The following is a 19,725-nucleotide window of genomic DNA, read 5'->3' as shown; positions in this document are numbered from 1 at the left end:
AGCTTCCACTCACGCGTGCGCGCTGCCGCAGGAAGTTCCGCCTCCACGCCAACTCCGCGACCTGACAGGCTGCTGCGCGGCTTCAGCCCTAGGAGCTTGGAGAGCGAGGCGGAGCGTGTCCCCAGCCTCACGCCGGGAAGCTCTTCTGTGGCGTAGGGCTCGGCGCAGGCCAAAGGTTCGTGCGCTCCATTCCTGGCGGCGGTTCGCCGGCGCAGCCCGGAACGCAAGCGTTCTTGCGGGAGTTGTCCACCTGTTGGGTACCCACTGTGTGCCTGAAGCTTTGCACACCGTTTGTCATTTAACCGCTGAAGGTACGGTCTCCTCCAGGGTTTTGTGCCTTGCCCGTTGCACCCGGATCGTTAAGGTCGATCTGCTCGACTCAAAACACAGGCTTTAACCGCCAAGCGGGCTGGCTCCTTTGTTGTAATGCAGAGAAGTTGGCTTCACAGTGAGTCGTGACCTTTACCTCGTGGCTGTCCCGGGGCCACCTGAAACTCCCTTCGCATACCTCGTGTCTGATGATGCTGGGAATCACGACAGGACATTCGCGGGAAATTGGCCCAGCTTCGGTCCGTTGTGCACTCGCCCCTCTCCATCATGGAGCCACCGTGGCTCAGGGCTTCACCCTTGTCTTGGGGGGCTTGCCATTTGTATCTCCAAGATTTGAGGTAGCATAGAGCCTGTCTGTAACTGGTGCCCGAAGAAGTCTGACAAGAGACTGGAGCTGCCCCTGTTGGCGGGGCGAGGAGAAAGGGCTGCAAGTCCCTGAGTGGCAGGTAAGTTGTGGGGTTGTCTTTCTGGAACCTTACCTAACAGGGCTGTTTGCTGGGGAAAGGAACCCCAACAGAGGGGCTGGAAGTAGACCCCTGTGGTGGAAATTGGGAGCATCTTTCTGAGTCAGGATGCTACCCTGTGTCAGGATTCTCCAGAGAAAGAGAACCCGCAGGACTGTGTGTGTGTGTGTGTGTGTGTGTGTGTACATACATTTAAAAGAAATCGGTTTAATTTTTTTTTTAATAAGAAAGAGGGAGATTCCAGCAAAAGCAAAAGAAGAACAAAGATCGTATTATAACAGTGGAAACAGATGTTTTTTTCTCTTCTTAGTATTTTATTTTCTAAGGAAATAAAAATGTGTGATAATTTAATAGACAAAGAAGCAGGGCTTTTTTCAGTTGGTAAAAGTAATCAAAATCAAGACAAGTAAGGAATGAGTCCATGAACCCCAGGGACCCAAGCAGAAGCCTCCAAAATCATTGGTTGCTGTGGGTGTACTTAACAATGTGTAGGTATGTCTTCAAAAACAAAACAGAAGAATATATGTGGATCATGTGGTTATCATCAAGAGTGCACCTGAAACAGTTGGAGATGGTGAGCTCATAAAACTCCCCAGTAAGAAGGTGACATGTCAAGTGGGGGAGAGCTCCTGGGGAGGGCTGAGGGTCTAGAATCAGATTACCTGGATCTTGATCTAAACTCTGTAACATGAGCTGTGTGGCTTTGGCAAATTATTTAATCTGGCATCTGTTTCTTCATTTGTAAAATGAGAACAGTACTGTTATGGGGATGCTTCAGAAAACACTCTTAGTCCAAATTCAGATCATTGAGAGCTTTATTTACCTGGCCAGGACTGTCACCCACCCATAGAGACTGAAGCTCTGTGGGAGAACAGCAACTTCCTGGCCTGTATCCTGGGAATTTCAAGATGAAAACCACAATTCAGGGGCTTTCCTTAGTGTCATGCAAGTAAGCCAATCACAGAAATTAAAACAATAGTTAGTGGGACCTGGGAGCTCTAAGCAGGGCTGGAATTTTCCAGTTAGCAATCAAGGACAGAAGTAGAGAAAAGGCAATCAGCTTTGCAAGTCAGTTAACCACATTTCCAGGTTCAAGCAGGTGCGAGACAGCAGTATCCTGACTTTGAACAGGGGTCGGCCAGGGATAGAATCTATTTCAAATTCATGTATACCCACAAGTGCACTCAAACCCAGGATGTAACTCTCCATGATCACCACTGCGTCCTGAGTAAGGTATAATTTGTGGAGTACAAAGTACAGAAAAACAGTTTTTATAGCTTTCATTTCAGTTTCTCAGAAACAGCTCTTGTAACAGTTTTTATTTTTAAAGAAGGCAGCAAAATGGAGTCTTAGGCCTGTCTGTGACAGCTCTTGCTTTGTAATTGTCTTATCTCACTTATCATATCTATAATCTATATTTTTTACTAATCTGTAACCTATACTTACACTCTTACTGATTTTGATTAGTTTACACCACAACAGTACCAGTAACTCTCAGAGTTGTGAGGATTAAGTGGGATAATCCATGTAAAGTGCTCCCTGTGGGACCTGGTGCATGGTGAGGCCAGGTCAGCCTTAAAACTATTCCTGTTATTTTCATCATGCACTTTCTTCTAAGCATTTTTTTATAATACACATCAAAATACAAAAAAAGTTTGGGGAAAACAGTTCAGTCAAGTGCCCCACAGTGTTATTTCAACCTTTTGCTGTTATCAATAACACCATGATAACTATTCATGTGCATATGGTTTTTGCACATCTCTGATTCTTTTTTTTACAACGAATGTGAAGATGAACAATTTCTGGTCAAATGAACTTATACTGCATGTTATTAAATTGCTGACCAGAAAGTCCATGTCCACCCTACCCAGCAGGGAAAGAGAATTTGTCTAATCCTTTCCAAGTCTGCAAATGCTGGTATTTTCAGGTTTTTGCTTTCTGAGCAGATAATAAGGACATACTCATTTTCATTCCATCCCTGCCATGAACCATGGAGGAATAAAAGATAATGACAACAAATTGTTCTGCAGGTGGCCTGGACTGTGCCAGCTGACTTCCCTGTGCAGGAATGTGAAGGTGGAGGGGAAACAGGAACTGTAATTCTGCTTTTGCTGCAAGCATAATAGTAGGGACTTAATTGAGTCCCTATTTGATCCTTCCTTCCTTCCTTCCTTCCTTCCACCCAGGGGCATTCTGCCACTGAGTCACATCCCCAACCCTTTCTATTTATTTCGAGACAGGGTCTCACCAAGTTACCCAGTCTGTCCTCAAACTTGAAATCCTTCTACCTCAGCCTCCCAAGTCTCCAGGATTACAAGCGTGTACCACTGTTGGTACACTGGTGTTGGTTTTCTGGGTGTTGGTTTTCTGCAGAAGTGGAGTTCCAGGACCCAGTTCTTATCCTATTGGACATTTTACTGCCATAGATGACACTTGCAGTTCATCCTCTCTCAGCCTTTTCTGTAATATATATCATTGTGTGGTGTGTGATTTGAGTTATAGATATTAGTAGTTAAGATTGGAATGGAATGAAAGAACTTGGGGATTGCCAGTGTCATGACACTAGGTGAATCTGAGAGGACTCTGAATTAAAGCTGATGGAATTGATGTATCTTGTGAATTTATTGTTAGTCAATAAATTCTGATATTGTGGAAAGACACAAATTTGTCCAGTCTATGTTATTTTCTTGTGATATATAGGAAAGGCGAATTCAGTTCAAGGTCATGCTTTGCATATTCAAAAAATGGCAGATGGGAATGCCTTCCTCTAAGGAGAATTTAACATTATAAAGAACAAAGTTTACTCTGAGGTCATCTAAAAGGAAAGAGTCTGAAGGACTCTTTTTGATTAGCTCCTTGTAAGATTCTCAGGAGGCTCTTACCTGAGACAAAAACAGAAAACAACTTGAGTGAGTGAGTTTTAACACTGGTTAGCAATGGTTCTTCCCCACATTCCCCAGGCACAGGTGATTGTCCCAAAAGCACCTGCTTAGCAGCTGGGGATCACGGTAGCACCAGTTCATGCTGACTCCCTGGTTATTGTTACAGCACTAGAGATTCATGCTGCATGAAATAAGCCAGTCCCCAAAAAGTCAAAGATCAAATGTTTTCGTCGGTATGTGGAAGCTACACAAAAATAAGGGGAGAGATGATTCATAAAAAAAGAGGGGAAAAAAGGGAGAAGGAATTTCATTGAAATAGAGAAAAGATTAGTAGACAAGGAGATTGAGGAGAAGGAAGGAGGGACAGGAAAAGGGAAGAACAGTGGAACAGCCAAACTTTGGTACGTGCACCTTGATATGGCAGAGGAGTCCCCACATCAGGTGTATCTACAGAACAATGATTTTTTTTTTTTTTTTTTTTAGTTTTCGGTGGACGCAACATCTTTTGTTTGTATGTGGTGCTGAGGATTGAACCCGGGCCGCACACATGCCAGGCGAGCGCGCTACCGCTTGAGCCACATCCCCAGCCCCAGAACAATAATTTAAAAAACAAAATAAACTGTAAATGGATTGAAGAAGATGGAAGGGAGTGGGTGCTGGTGTTAGAAATATCAGGGTGCCGCAAGAATTCAGACACGCACTAAGTAAGTTACTCGGCAAGGCAAATTTTACTTCTGCAGAAGGTAGTGCTATCAAAACATCTGGCAAACTAGTACACTGGGCAGGAAGTGTGCCCAGGGCTTCATCCCTGAGGTGGCACTGCCCCTTGCTCTGATAGGAGGAGTTGGAGTTACAGTCCAAGTGATTGACTAATTTAAAAGAGGGGAGGGCAAGGGGAAGGGTTGTAGTTATGATCAGATGATTTCCTACACTGCAGGCATTATGAGGACAAAGGGAGATATATTGGGGGCCTCAAAATAGCTACATTTCAACCACATGGTTTAGATGACAGCAAACACATTTTTTTTGTTACGTATGAGGAAACTCAGACTATCGGTTTAACTTTGACAGAAAAGAGAATGTGAATCTTACACTGGGGACTGAATTGGAGCGAGTTGTGTTCCACGCTTCTGTGATTGTGTCAGACTATATCCTGGTGTTGTAGATAATAAAAAGCAAATTTTAAAATTAAAGCAGTTTAACATAAAGGTCTTAACTTGCTTTATTTGAAATTCTAGATCAGGCAATACTTCATTTCATACAATAGGACCCTCCCCAATCTGGCCACAGTGGCACCCTGACCCTGTCACTTCGTCACTGGTAATGAGCCTTGCCCAGGAAAATCACCACAGTGACTAGTCTCCCGTTTCCCGTTCCTTCGAGCTTCAGCATACACAGTATCTCTTGCCCTCGACACGCCCACTCCAGCCCAATTCTCCCAAACTGCAGTTGCCCTCCAACACAGCCCACTCCAGGCCAATTCTCCGAAACTGAAGTTGCCCACCGTCTGGACCTTTGCTTTGACAACTATGTGGAGCTGGTTCATTAAAATCCTCCACTGACCCCCTACAGTGACCTTTGACCCACTGCGTTCGTCTCTGCCTGTGCTCTTGGCAGGGAATCCTGTAGCCCTCACTGGGCTCTAGCTGAGGGGCTGCTCTATATTCTGTATATGTGTACGTACATCGTTGTATGAAGAGTGGTGTGTGACTTGAGTGTTATATATATTAGAAATTAAGCTTGGAATGAATTAAAAGGACTTGTGATTGCCCAGCGGATGACTATTAGGTGACCCATGGGTATTTGGTGAAATCACTACTACTATAAGTGGTTTGCTTGCAAATTTATTGTTATTCAATAAATTCTGACATTGTGGAAAGATACATTGAATTTGGCCTGTGTTAGTGGCTTAGCTTACCCACAGCCATTGAGCCCATCCTTTGCAAGGCAAGTTTAATTGGCACTAATCCTTGATTAATTTATCTATAGTGGGATGACAGTATCCCCATTGACCTTTGGGTATGGACTTCATTCAGGCAGGGCTGTTTAGCCTGCCTCCAGCTGCAGAGACTGTTCTGTGTTCTCAGGGTGGACAGGAGCCTGGGAAATGGATAAGGAGAAGGAGCAACGGAACCCTGAGTACCTTTCTGCGTCCACCCAGGGCCACAATCACCGTGATCAGAGGTGAGTGTCTGCTGGGAAGGGGCTCCAGCCTACCCTCACCCTGAGCCTTTGGGAGCAGCTGACCTGGTCCCAGCCTGGGCTTCCCTTAAGACCTAAGACCTGCTTGGGTGAGGGTTGGATGGGCAAGGGACAGAGATGGAACGTTAGAGAATAGGACCACAGAGACAGGGACCCTAGAAAAGTTACTAACTTTAAAATCTGAACTGTACATATTTGGATGCATCCTGGAAATGGCTCACAAACCGCAATAGGACACAGGACGTGTCACCAGAACTGAAAGTTCTGCTACTTGCTGATCCACTAAAGCTCAGGAGACAGGTTGATGGAGGAAAACAGGTTTAGTAGATTGAGCTAGGGAGTGCTGGCCTGAGAATAGATAACAATTTTGGTTTTCCGGAACTTTTCTGGCGCCTGCTCAGGCTGGGCTGGGGGTTCCTTGGTTTCATTCTCAGCAGGAGGAAACTCAGTTGCAGACAGACAGTTCATCAGGACACTGGGAAGCCTGGGGCTTTCAGTGTTAAAGGGCTGTGTTCTGTGCTCACCATCAGAGGGCACTCCCGTGTTACACTGTTTCTGGGAAAGACTCTAAGCCTTGGGTGCTTCTGCACTGCCACCAAGATGTCAGCTGGAGCCACAGAAAATGGGGAAAGAGTACTGCTGAGTCCCTTCTGCAGAAATCTCAGTCAGATAGAAAGTTCCTGGAAGGAGGTTCCAGAGGGTGAAGTGGCCCAGGGCTTGAGGTGAGGGTAGAAGCTGTGGCCCAGGGGCACAGAGGGTCTGGGTTCTGGCCTGGAGCTGCCCCTAACTTGCACTGTGTCCACGTGAACGTCTTCCCTCCTGGGCTCCAGCCTCCCACTCTGATTTGAGGGGGCCTGCCAGCTCTCTGTTGGTGGCTGGGTCTCATCCTGTCTCCCACTTGGGTTCACCCCTGGGCATGCCTTTCACCTGTCAGCATAGCTGCCCCTAAGACCCCTCCCCCAGTGAGAGCTCCAGGGGGCTTCTGGAAGTGAAGGATACAGTGGGTCCCTCGGCTTCATATCCTTCTGGGGCCCATGGGGCCTCTGACCACAGCTGCCCGCTCTGTATGCTCTTCTTCATCTTTTTTAGGGGAGGATGAGATGTCCCAGTCATCTAGTGTGGCCAAGGCCTCCACTGGTTCTGTCCCTGTGGGGGCCCCAGGACCAGCTGGACCAGGGTCTGATCCCCCACATGCCTACCCAAGGATGGAGATAGGAATTTCTCCCACCTGGTAGGTATCAGAATCCACGCCGATCCTCAGCCTCCCCAACCTCCCCCTCAGCTCAGCTTCTCTGTTGTGTTAGAGCACGCTGCCCTGATGGTCTCCTCCACGCTCACTCGGCCAGAGACCACAGTGTGGGAGTCCTCTGGTCTCTGGGCCTGGGTTAATTTGTTTCTAAATGTAAGGGTAGGCTTAGGCCACTCAGATGTCTCCCAGCACCAAGTCCCATCCAATTGGGTGGCACAGAAGCCCTTTACACTGGCCTTACGTGCTTTACAAAGGCCTGGCAGCTGGCCAGTACGGGCTGAGGCCTGCTTCCTGGACCTCTTGGCCCAGCCCATGGCCTGTGAGCTTCAGTCTTGCTGGCTCAGAGCCTGGTCCATGGTGTCCTCCTCCCAGCACCTGTGTTGAGCCTTCCCCTGGGAGCAAGGCAGCAGAGGCACACTCCTATTTTTTTAATTGTGATAAAATACAAGTAAAATAAAATTTGCCATATTAACAGATTTTAAGTGTATACTTCAATAGTGTGTACTTAAGTACATACACACTCTTATGCAACCATCACCACCATCCATCTCTGGAATTCTTCTGTTGCAAAACTAAAACACAGTTAAACACTCTGCATTTCTTACTCACCCTGGCCCCGGGCAGTCACTTCAGGAATTGGACTACTCTCCTACCTCATAGACGTGGAAGGTGTGTGCCCTTATTTCACTCAGCATAATATCTTCAGGGCCCATCCATGGTGTAGTAGGTGTCAGAATCTCTTTCCCAGCAGGAAAACGGAGGAGAGTGGCGTCTCTCATTTTGTTGCTGGATCCCAGACCAGAGACTCTCCTGGGGTCCCAATGAACGGGATTCCGTCACCTTTCCACATGAGAAGTCTGTTAGGTAGCAGTTAAGGCATGAGCGGGAGGTGAGAATTCTGAGAAGATACTCAGTACAAAGCCTATCAGTTAATTGACAGTCCTGTCTCAGTGGTAGTGGAAGGCCTGGCAAGACAGCTATTTCAGGACCCTTGCCTGATCTCAGCCCCATAGATGAATCTTCTTACAACTGGAGAAAAACAGATAAGTCCAGGGGAGGACAAAGATAGGTTTGCTTAGCAGGGCCTAGTTGCTAAGACACCTTAAGCATGACCCTGCACAAAAATACAACCAGAGATTTCCAGGCTAGGAAAGAGGGGTGATCATCACTGATGATTGTGGGCCCCCTCACCATGAATTTGGCCAAACCAGTTCCAATTAGGACCTGTCAGCCAGGAAGGATGACCAAGAGTTGCCCTTTGATTGTTAGCTAGAGTAGTCCGTCCGACCAGAGCCCACAGGTGATACTTGGGTGAGACCTAACAATCTCCCTCCACCCCATTAAAAGCTGGGATGTAAGTGGGAGAGGGCCCACCTCTCTCCCTGTGGGTGCTCCCCCCACCCCACCCCACCCCTGCTTCTTTTTCTTCTAGTAAACATTGCTATACTTTTGCTAAGCCTAGTGTCTTGCCTGAAATCCTCTCGTGTGAAGACACTGTTAAGGTATGACTCCAAAATCCCAAATAAAACTCTAGGTCTTTTTGAAGTAAAGAAAAGGATTTCTTCTGGCCAGGGCCAAGAGAGCAGACAATAGGTGTGCTTCTGCCACCCTACATGTGCATTAAGCCATCTACAGGGAGCGAGGGTTGCTAACTGCCGAGGGAAATTCTATTAAAAATAAAAAGGAAACATTGGCTCTACTTGAGGCAATTTGATTACCTAAGCAGGAGGCTGTCGTCGCTACCCAGGTCACCAAAAAGGAGACTCTCTGGTCATCAAGGGCAATAATTTTGCCAATGAGACAGCTCAACAAGAGGCCCTGGACTCCAAACCAGAACCAGTCACCATGTTACCTTTGGCCTTGTATCCCCAAACCAGCCTTCCTTCCCTCCCACATTATCTGCCAGAAGAAAAAGAGAAGGTTAAAGAAAAGGGGGAACAAAATCAGAAGCTGGTGGGTCCTCCTGACTCCAGACCATGGTACCCTGAGCTTTGGGAAGAACATTAATATTGGATTTATGTGCAACAACTCCTTGGGGGAAGAATCAACTGGCTGAATTTCTAAGACATATTGTATCCCAGGGCTAAAACAACGTCCCAGGACATCTCTGGGCAATGTCCAGCCTGCCAACAGGTAAATGCCCAACAAGAAAGGTGGACCCATTCTGGGGTCCGCAATCGAGGAGACCACTGGGAGATCACTGGGAGATTGGCTTCACCGAGGTAAGACCTCCCTCCAGTAGTTATACGTTTCTCTTTATTTTTGTGGATATTTTCTCAGGTTGGCCAGAAGTGTATCCAACAAAATTTCTTCTTAATAAAGTCCCACCAGGCTGTGAACTGCCTGTCACCAGAAGGTCAGCTGTCAGGCCGGCATTCACTGCAGCGACTGGAAATTTCATTGCGCTGACCAGCCTCAAAGTTCTGCACAGGTTGAGCACGTGAACCAGACCCTCGAGTACCCTCAGTAGATTTACATTAGAGACAGTGCTGGGTGGCCAGTGCCTTTGCCTGTTGCTCTTTTGCGTGCCCAATGCACCCCTTAATCTTTGAGATTATATATGGGAGACCAACCCTTCTACTTCCCTGGGTTTCTGATATTCATTTGGCTAAAATCAGCCACCAGTCTCTTGTTAACTACCTTAAGTCTCTCTAACAGATACAAGAAAAGGCTTATAGACTCTTCCTTCAGGAGAACCAACCCAGAAAGTCCACTGGTTTCCAACACCCATTTCAGCCAGGAGGCAACGGCCCCACCTGCTTGAGACACCTGAAGGCTTTACAGTCAGTCTGCTTGATTTGCCCCTAGGCTTCACATCCAACCCAAAATGGAGAGAGTAAATAAGGTACCTCTACACATGAAGCTTCATGCGTCTCTTCATGGCTGGGCTCCAATTGGTCACCACCGGGAATCCAAACCCAACAAAATAGCGCTCCCTTAAAGCCTGTGTCAAGGTGATTAGTTCTGCTCACTGTGCCGAGTTTCCCCTCAAGAGTGCTTGAGCCCAAATGACTTCGGTTTCTGTTGTGACCGAGGCTCCAGCCTTCCAAGCCCCTTCTATGATTTGGCAGCTGCCATTGGATGGCTTTCAGCCTCAGTCAAAGGAACATGGTCAAGTTGGCCTTCCTGAGCTCACCTGGTCAAGCATAGCCTTGTAGTCGTGGAGGGGCTCAAGTGGGTTGTCTTCTAGTATCAGCCAGGTGGGGTTAAGGGCCCTTGTGGGGGCAAAGGTGAGTTGAGGGTGGTAGTGCAACAAACTCTGATATTGAATAATACGACTATTAGTCATCCATCTACCTAGTGCACCGTTTAGGAGGGTCTCTACAAAGTGTGGTCGCCACTCTGAGGGATTGTCCCAAAGTTAACTTATTGGCCTCTCTGACCATAAGGGCAGTGGCCATTATGATACATAAACAGGAAGCCCATCTGGATGCTACCAGGTCCAATCTTTTAGATAGATAGGCTATTGTCCTTTTTCAGGGTCAAAGATCTTGTGTGAGAGGCCCTTTGGCAACCCTTGGACTTTTTGCCACAAGCAGGTTGAAGGACTCAATAGCAGCGGGCAGAGTCAGAGCAAGGACCTTGACCAGGGCTTGGTGGCTTTGAAGGCCTGCGGTTCCTTCTTAGTCCATTTTAAAGGGCTAGTTCCTGTGGTGGCTTAAACAAAGACCTTGCTAGTTCTGTAAAGGAGACAATCCAAAGCCTGCAGTAACTGCCATTCCTAGAAGTTCACAGATTTGTTTCTCTGTAATAGGGCTATGGAGAGAAAAAAATCAGATTTATAGTTCACGTATTTTCTGGTGCCTTTGAGTCAAAGTGGGAAAATGTCCTGAAAGCATCTTGCAGCTTTTCAAGGAATAAGCTTCGAGCTTTGTTGGGGCCTTGGAGTACCTCAGTAGTTCTAGACAATTTAATGGGCTTTTTAGTAGCCCCTTTTAGTCCCCCTAACAAATGCCGGTGATAGGCGTCCAAATGAACATTCTTTGCCCCAGAGTTAGGGTCCTAATCAGGATGGATGTCAGGAAGGGCCTCCTCTAACAATTGTTGTCCCTTGGCTTTGGTGCAACTGGCCACTGAAAGGATGGCTCTCTTGGCCTCCACCCTGAGGCAGTCCTGCTCATCAAAAGTGACAAGAGCCAGCAAGAGCTGCTGGCAGTCGTCGCAAGCAGACCTGTGCATGCAGAAAGTGGCATCGAGGAGAGAAATGAGGGCCTGTGGGCGTGCAGAGAAAGGAGGATTTTGATTTTTCCAATTATATATCTGAAGTTGTCAAGGGGACATACACAAAGACAGTGGTTCCATCCCTTCCTGAGGGTAGCTGCCGGAGGAGCAACATGGGAAAAGTTGGGGTTGGGGGAGGAGTCGCACCCTGGAAATCAGCAGCAAGGGAGCCGAGAAGAGAGATGGGGAAGACACCACCACTTCCGTCAAGTGTTTATCTCCCCGTGAGGATGGGGGAAGTTATGTGCCCTTCTGGTGATGAAAGAACAGACCCAGGGGACCTTGGGGAAGACACAGATGAACGAGAAGGAATGTGGGGCCCATGAGGAGCATAGGGAGGTGGCAACATTCCATCCTCATCTGAAGGGGGAAGAAGAGAGGCAGAAGGGTGCCAAGAAGACTCTTAGTTCTTGTCTGTTACGACCCTGGAAACCTCTGATATCCTGAAGAGCCAGGACTTTGGCTGATCTAGGTGCATCCTTGAGGCATTTTTGTAAACATTTTGGAGGATTAAGAACCAAATCTAGTCATTGGTCTGTATATGGGAACTGGTCAGGATGGCCAGGCCTGCCAGTTACCACATTCCAGACCTTTTGGACTATGAGGGCTTCCAGAGAGCCCTCAGATGGCCATCCAACATTGAAAGAGGGCCGTTCTACCTCACACAGAATTTGGAGGTGCCCTGGTGTCACAGGCACCCCATAGTCAATGTGAAGCCCTGATGAGAAGTTTTTCAACATGTAGTTCAAAAGGGTCAAAAGACAAGACTGATTAGATCCCATGATAAGGCCAAAAGTTAGAACAACAGGCAGAAATGGGAAGAAACTGGTAGGCAAAAGTCAAATTAGATAGTTGGTGGATCCAGGGGCAGTGAGTTGGGAAAGAAGAAGGTTTTCTCGCTGGGGCAACAATGAAGGAGCAATGTTAGGTGGTCAGGCAAGCATGTAACTACAGTTATCCTCAGAAAACAGACTCTCCTCCATCCCAGTCCCAGATCGTCACCACAGTCTATGTAGCGGAGCACCTGGGTTCAAAACTGGCATCTCGACAGGTATCCAGTTTATTTGAGACACAAGGCCTCACAATCCACCCAGCTGAAACACCTCTAAGGCTTGACAGTCAATCTGGTTGATTCTCCTCTAGGTTGACATTCAACCCAAAATGGAGAGAACAAACGAGGTACCTCCAAACACACGCAGTTTTCTTAGTCTTCCTTCAAGGCCAGGCTTAAGTCAGTCACCACATAGGATCCAAACGGGACAAAACAGAGAGCTCCCACAACTAGAGGGGAAGGTGCCCCTTTCTGTGGGGTGGGGGGTCCCGATGGGCTGAGAGGCACAGCCTGGACCCCAGAGGATATCTCTCTGGGGCTTCCCAATATTTAGGCACTATTCCAAAATCCCAATCTTTTTGAAGTAAAGACAAAGGATTTATTCTAGCCAGAGCCTAGGGAGCAGAAAGCAGACAGTTCTGAAGCCTAAGACACTGAACGTGGGTTACGAGGCCAACATTGGTAGGCAAAGAAGACTCTTAGTTCTTCTTAAAAACACAAAGAAGGGGGACAGGAGAGGCAAGTACAATTATAACACACATTTCATAAAGTGTCACCAAGTTCTCAGAATTGGCACCTCCCGTACCCACTCAGGAAGTAAGCTAGCACCAGCTCCATAGTGTCAGGGTGCAAGTGGGTGGGGGTGTCAGCTTCTATGCAAGTGGACTCTTATAGGAGGGGGAGCCAATTTTGCGCAGGGTGAGATGTCTGAGCAGAATAAGGTCAGCCTGACCTAACTTCCAAATTAGCCCATACAACATTAACAGCTGAGAATATGATGCAGACTCTGGGAAGATTATCTCAGGTATGAGTTGATCTCCATTATCAAAAGTGATATAAAGCAGGTCGAGTTAGCACACGCCTGTAATCCCAACAGTTTAAGAGGCTGAGGCAGGAGGATTGCAAGTTCAAAGCCAGCCTCAGCAATGTAGCAAGGCCCTGTCTCTAAATAAACTATAAAAAAGGGATGGGAATGTGGCTCAATGGTTAAACGCCCCTGGGTTCAATCCCTAGTACAAAAAAATAAAAATTAAATTAAAAAATAAATAAAGGGAAAGGAAAAATTAATTTGATTATAGTTTAGCCAAAACTGGGAAGACAGCTAAACTCCCTTCCCCCTTTCACAGAAACTTTATGATTAATAGAAACAAAAATCAGGAAATATGGCAGAGCCAGGTTAGGCCAGCCAGAGATCAGTTGTAATTCTGGTTTTATTGGCTCCTATCTGGGGCTTTTTGGTTTCCATCATCCACCTAAGGAAGCCAGCATTTCATGGTTGCCAGATTTCACTTTGGCCTCCTTAGTTTCTGTTTCCTAGGAAAATGAAACCTAGCTCCTTGGCCGCCCAAGCACTGGGCGTGCCCTGCAGCCAGTTGGGGGGGGCTTCATCAGTGTTGGGGCTGGACAAAGAACACATGCTCTAGATAAATACTGGGGTCCATTCCACACTCTGAGGACTTCCATTCACCAGGTAAGGCAGGGAGGGTGGAAGGGACTGCCTCTTGCTGTGGCCCCCAACTTCAGGTGGGCAGTGCCCAGTGTGCACCCACTCTCCCACAGATCCTTTCTTTCATCCGGGTAGCTGTGATTGGAATAGAGGAAGGGGATCAGAGGGAGGGAAGAGAGAAGGGAAAACGAGGGAATGAAATTACCCAATTATGCTCTGTGCATGTATGAATATATCCCACGAATCCCACCATTATGTAGGTCACAGTATCAACTTAAAATGAGAAAAAAATAAGGCATCAGATTTTTTAAAAAGTTAGGTATTGGGAGAGAAGGGACTTGAGCCCCCACCTGCCCCTGACTTCTCTCAAGCCTCCAGGGTGGGTGGAGGTGAAGTGGGCTCAGGGGAGAGGTAAGTGTCTGGAGGGAAAGCATCAGTCACGATGTGCTTGTGAACTAGAAGTACCTGCCCCTGGCTGGCTCTTGCTTTGCCAAGGCCTGGGGCATATAGCTTACCCTCTCTGGGCTGCACCCTGTTTTCCCATCCCTAAGATGGGGACAGAAGCCCAAGTTTCTCATGTTAGTGAGATCACAGAGCAGCAGGCACCCACAGTACCTTGGCTGCTGTTCATACCTTAACGGTGTGACTAGTTCTGATTTCCCAATTTTGGTGCTTTTAAAATTGCTCCATGGAGATTTAAAGGAATCCCAGAAGTGGCTAAGTGGGTGCTGGGCTTTTCTCGAGGAAGAAAACAGCTGCTGGAGGAAAGACAATACCCTGCGGCTCTCCCCTAGCCCCTACCATGGGTCTTTTGGTAACCTTGATGCCCACATTCCTCCTTCCCTCACCCAAGCCCCCTTCCAGGTCCACTGTCCCCACCAGCTCACAGCAGACCTCTCTACCCATCCCAGAGCCCCTCAGATTTTTCAGGACAGTAGGCTGGAAGCCAGTTCTGGGGGTTCCATTTCTCCACCAAAGTTCTACCCTTTGGTAGGTTTGGTCCAATAGAAGCTTTCTGCTCGGCAGCATGGCCCTTACGTCTGCAAGCATGCTGGCCTCCTCCCTGGCCACCCAGTTAACATCAGCAGTGACCATGGCTGAAGCTGGCGGGGCAGCCTGTGGCACCCTCCTGGCTGGCCTTTCGTCACAAGGTAAGTATTCTTGGAAGGGGCAGGTGCTGGGGGACGAGAGGACTGCTAAGGAGGATGCAGAGTCCTGCCCTTGAGTGTCCTTGTCCTCCCAGCACATCTATATGTCCCCCCTGGCATCCTCTCAGAGAAGGGCCTGAGGGAGGCAAGACCCTGGCTGTAGGCCTAGGAGTCCAGTTCCCCAAGGGCTAGACCTAGGCGCTTCCTGCATCTCCTTCTCTCTCCAGATGTGAGCCTCCTCATGTCCATGTCTATAGCTAGGGGTCGTGGGAATCTCTAGCTAGGTCCCCCTCCCTAAGTTTCCTTTGTCAAGGAGCCCCCTCTGGCGAGCCTTCCCTAGTAGTTTGTCCTACTGGATCTGATTTTGAGCATTGATCATAACAAACTTCTTCACTTCAGGCCCTCTTTCTTCGTGTGTGTGTGTGCGTGTGTGTTAGTGGAGATTGAATCTAGGGCTCCTCTTTGGTTTATTTATTTATTCCCATCATTTATGTTTCTTTTCAACTCCATTTACCTCCCCCAAAGTCAACCTTTCTCACATGTTTAATGTGTGCCTCCCTACCCATCTCAGCCTGTGTGTGTGTGTGTGTGTGTGTGTGTGTGTGAGTTTTCATGTTGCAGAAGAGACCTGCCCATGGAGCCAGAGTGGCCATTGTCTTGTGATTCCACAGGAAGAATTTGAAACCGGATGCACAAAGAACAGACAGCAGTGTATTAGAAATGTGCGGGATTGTGGGCAGTGCAGTGCTATGTAGGCCAACTCTGGAGAGACAGGTGGCTCTTCCAGAGTCTAGGGTCTTAGGATTTATCCTTTAGTCCTTGCCCTGTTCTCTCAAGGCCCCCGTCAGTGCTTTATTACCCCTCATTAATGTGCAGCAAATTTTCTTTGTGAAGGTTGCAATGACCTAGTCCCAGGGGTGGGTGCTGTTGGATGCTGACACAGTAGTTCCCTTAAGGAGTTATAATTGACTCTGGCTGGGAGGTTTTACATGCCAATTTCCATTTTTCCAGATGTCTGTTTAGATAAGGTAATCCCCAGTCCTGTCACCTATGCACTCTCTTTGATGTGTGTGTGATGTCCTCCCTGTAAGCTCCCTGCTTCACTGTCCCTCCCCAACCTCGTTTGTGCCAAGTGGCCAGCCAAGAGTCCACATGGGTTGTTGCAGACTAGTGGTGGTTTTCATTAACGTGTGTGAGTTACACACAGGACAGTGTGTTGTGTATGTCGTGCTACTGGATTATTTTTTTCTTATGAGAACTCTTCCTTGAGATCCATCAGTGTCCTTAGGGGAGCTTCTGTCTGTTGCCAAGGGTTTCTCTGGGGTGCCTCCACTGCCTGTGACCTTTCTGTCTCCCTGGGTGGACACCCAGGGCTTCTTCCAACTCCACCAGCACAAACAGCATGGATGGGTGGGGGTGGAGCCTCTGATACCTTCCCTGACCTCTGACCCCCTGCTCTTCCCCAGGGGCCATGCTGGTATCCCAGGCTTCCCTGGCCCCTGTGGCATCTACTGTTGGCTCCTTCCTGTCGGGGTTCTCTGCTGTCACCTCGGCTGCTGCTCCAATTGGAGGTAACTGGCTCTGAGTAACAGATACCACTTGTTGGGCTCCCAGTTCTGCGTGGCGAAGGTCAGGGCCTGGAGCACACCGGCATTCCTTTCGCCATCAGAAATGCAGTCGAATCCTCAGCTCATGGTGAAGAGATTCATAAGATTAAAATAACAAGATTGGTTAAATTTTATTAGTGTTTTTACATTTAGTTGCTAAGTCTAGCACTTGACATTTGCCAATTCATTTAATTCTTCTAACCACCCCAGAGAAGTTAATATTGTGCCTTATTTACCAAGGGACAACCATGGGCATTTGGTCCCACAATTATGCACAAAGACTGAGTCCTGAAACTGACAATGTGTTGATGGGGGTGGGGGCTGGGGAGCCTGCAAGCTGCAACTGCTTTGTTCTTGCCCGGCTCATGGGGCAGTGTGAGCTTAGATCTTAACTATGGCAGAACGTATTGAAAACAACCAACTGGCTTGCTAGTACTAAGAAAACATATTTCCCAGTGACAAAACAGGATGTTCTCATAAAATGCCAGGAAACATACTCCTAAAGGACTTATTTTTCTCCTTAATCAGGGTCATTATTAGTCTAGCATGAGGAGTTATGCTGTCCTTGGCTTTGGCTAATACACAGGAACTCCGCGTTAGGATTCTTCAGGGTTGCACTCTTCATGACTTCAGGAGACTGGGCCCCAACACTGGATGGACATTCGGGGCTTCTTCCAACTCCACCAGCACAAACAGCATGGATGGGGGATAGAGCTTCTGATACCTTCCCTGACCTCTGACCCTCTTCTCTTCCCCAGGGGCTGTCCTGGCCCCTGTGGCCTCTGCCGTTGGACCTCTGCTGGGGGCACTGAATGTGGGCTCTGTGGCTGCTGCCCCAATTGGAGGTAACTGGCTGAGTAACAGATGCTACTTGTTGGGCTCCCAGTGCAGCGCAGAGAGGGTGATGAGAAGGTCAGGGCCTGGAGCACACCAGCATTCCTTTCTGCGTCAGAAATGCAGACAGATTGTCAGCTCATGGTGAAGGGATTCGTAAGACTTAAATAACAAGATCAGTTAAATTAATTATTAAGTTTTTTTTGGCTTAGCACTTGATATTTGTCAATTCATTTAATTCTACTAACAGCCCCAGAGAAGTTAATACTGTGCCTTATTTACCAAGGAACATTTACCATTGTCCCTGTGCCCTGGGCAGGGAGGAAGGGTGGGAGGATGTTTTCAGAGCTTGGGACAGGAAGTAGAACAAAAGTTTGGAGATATTCCAACAGCAGAGGGTGGGGTGGGGTTTGGGAGGAACCCTCAGGCAGGCCAGGTTCCGCACACACCAGGGGAAAGGCCAGCCACCCACACCCGTGACCTCTGGTTGAGACCAGCAGGCAGGCCATGAGATGGACAGCCTTCCATGTAAGGAGCCCAGTGTGCCAAGCTGCCTGCTGGCTGGGCGTCACCTTCCCTGCCTGCCAATAAGTTGAGCAGCAAATGCCTTTCAACCTGGTTCCTGGGTCCAGAGGATGCCCCTGGTCACTCAGGGCTTGACCTTCACATGCCTGTTGCCCAAACCAGGGAGAACCAGGACCCTAAACCCCTGTTCCCAGATCCTCTTGACCAGGGTGGGTAAACACATTCAGGACAGGTCCTTGATCTCTGAACTAAGACTCCCCAGCAATCACACCTTCTGCAAAGTCCTGCTTCTCTGAGAAAAGCAGGGAGGGGCAGGCAGGGGCCATTCCTTCCTGGGCGGCAGCTCCCTACAGTGGGTCTTTGGCAGGAAGAGGGAGGCACGACGTGTGAGCCTCACAGCATGTTCTTTCCCTTCTAGTCAAGGCTGCTGCAGTCGTGACTGGTGGAGGTAAGCCTGCAGGAAGGGGGTTCCAGCCCCGCTTCCCCCAAACCCAGGGTGCAGTCAGAGATGCCAGGGCTCCTCAGCAGGGCCTGAGGCCTGGGCAACCCATAGCAGTCCCCTCTGGGAGTGCAGCCCCCTGTCCTGGTGGCCCCCAGTCCTTCCCCCACGTTCCCTGCCTCACTGCCCTGGGCTCATCACTGCTATCCTTGCCTGTGGTCTCTCCCAAGCTCAGAGCCCAGTTACAGACTCCGTGAGGCCTCGGGATGGGCCCAGGGAGCAGGGAGTCCTTCCCCTGGATCCACCCCCATGCATCTCCTCTCCCCTACAGTCCTGACCGTGGGTGCCGTGCCCGTGGTTCTGGGTGCCATTGGCTTCACTGGGACAGGAATCGCTGCCTCCTCACTGGCGGCCAAGATGATGTCCATAGCTGCCATTGCCAACGGGGGCGGAGTCTCCGCGGGCAGCCTGGTGGCTACTCTGCAGTCAGTGGGTAGGTGTTCGGCAGGGCTTGCTGGGGAGGGGACGGAGGAACACAGGAGCCACCAAGGACCCAGCCCAGATCTCACCCGTGGCCCTCGGCCGCAGTCCTGCCTCACCCTCCTCTTCTCTCTCAGGTTTCTCTGAGGGTGGGGGGTGGGGGGAGCCCTGGCTAGAGCTGCTGGCTTAGGGCCAGGTCACTTGGAGCATCTCCTCCCACTTGGGGCTCAGCCTTCCTCTACGCGGAGCAAGGCAGTTCCCGCGGATCCACCACTGGAGTCCCTCCTGGGCCACTGCCGGCAGCGCCTCTCCCCTAGACCAAGATGCTGGGGTTCAGGAAACAGAGGGTCTGCTGTGGGGTGCCCCGCCTCGGGCCCTCATGAGGAGCATCCCTGGCCCTGCACTTTTGTCCTTCAGAGCTGCCTTGGCCCTCCCCCCTCTGCTCGCCCTCTGCTTTTTCCCAGGAGCAGCTGGACTGTCCTGGTCGTCCAAAATGGCCCTGGGCTCTGCTGGGTCTGCCATTATGGCCCGCATAGTGGGTTTGTAATAGTTCCTGCTACTCCCATAGAGAAGAGGACCCCAGGAAGAGGTGGTACTGCCCCTCAGCCTGACCCGGGAGGGGCCAGTCCTGGAGGGTCAGCACCAAGGACATACATTTCTTGAGAATAAAGCTTGTTGTTGCAACCCACCCGAGCCTCGCCTCCTGCTTCCAAGATGGGTGGGAAGGGCCAGGCAGGGGCTCTCTCCCACCATGTGTGGGTGTGTGCTGAGCAGGAATGAAGTAAGTGTGAAGACAGGAGCTGTCCCCTGCCCTGCTACTGACAGTGTGTGTCACTCTGGGCGGTC

The 19,725-nt window shown here is 49.1% G+C and overlaps 1 protein-coding gene across 7 annotated transcripts; it reads left to right on the top strand.

Annotated features, from left to right (window-relative positions):
• Nucleotides 1-98: 98 nt before the first annotated feature.
• LOC114089654 (interferon alpha-inducible protein 27, mitochondrial-like) lies at nucleotides 99-19,567 on the top strand. 7 transcript variants are annotated; one of them, XM_071607576.1, is made up of 9 exons: nucleotides 99-776; nucleotides 5,764-5,860; nucleotides 6,968-7,109; nucleotides 9,408-9,972; nucleotides 14,841-14,997; nucleotides 16,461-16,565; nucleotides 17,360-17,446; nucleotides 18,379-18,408; nucleotides 18,731-19,204. In XM_071607576.1, exons 4-9 carry the CDS (start codon nucleotides 9,955-9,957, stop codon nucleotides 19,024-19,026), a joined length of 693 nt encoding a protein of 230 aa, XP_071463677.1. In that variant the 5' UTR covers nucleotides 99-776; nucleotides 5,764-5,860; nucleotides 6,968-7,109; nucleotides 9,408-9,954; the 3' UTR covers nucleotides 19,027-19,204. The 7 variants fall into 7 exon arrangements, with proteins under 7 accessions (XP_071463677.1, XP_071463679.1, XP_027787359.2 ...); XM_071607578.1 differs by lacking the exon at nucleotides 9,408-9,972 and having other exon boundaries at nucleotides 102-776; XM_071607577.1 differs by lacking the exons at nucleotides 99-776; nucleotides 5,764-5,860; nucleotides 6,968-7,109; nucleotides 9,408-9,972 and adding an exon at nucleotides 10,014-13,204 and having other exon boundaries at nucleotides 18,731-18,892; nucleotides 19,111-19,567.
• Nucleotides 19,568-19,725: the final 158 nt, after the last annotated feature.

This window comes from Marmota flaviventris, chromosome 2 (assembly GCF_047511675.1).
Source record: "Marmota flaviventris isolate mMarFla1 chromosome 2, mMarFla1.hap1, whole genome shotgun sequence".
Lineage (NCBI taxonomy): Eukaryota > Metazoa > Chordata > Mammalia > Rodentia > Sciuridae > Marmota > Marmota flaviventris.
Note: the sequence above shows the minus strand (reverse complement) of the source record. Positions and strands in the feature narration are given on the sequence as shown.

Coding starts and splice junctions, on each gene's coding strand:
- LOC114089654 (XM_027931557.3), top strand. CDS start 13,175: ATGATGCAGACTCTGGGAAGATTATCTCAG. Junction 13,205..14,840: donor CTCTGGGAAGATTATCTCAG/GTATGAGTTGAT, acceptor ACCCTTTGGTAG/GTTTGGTCCAATAGAAGCTT. Junction 16,566..17,359: donor GGCTGCTGCTCCAATTGGAG/GTAACTGGCTCT, acceptor TCTCTTCCCCAG/GGGCTGTCCTGGCCCCTGTG.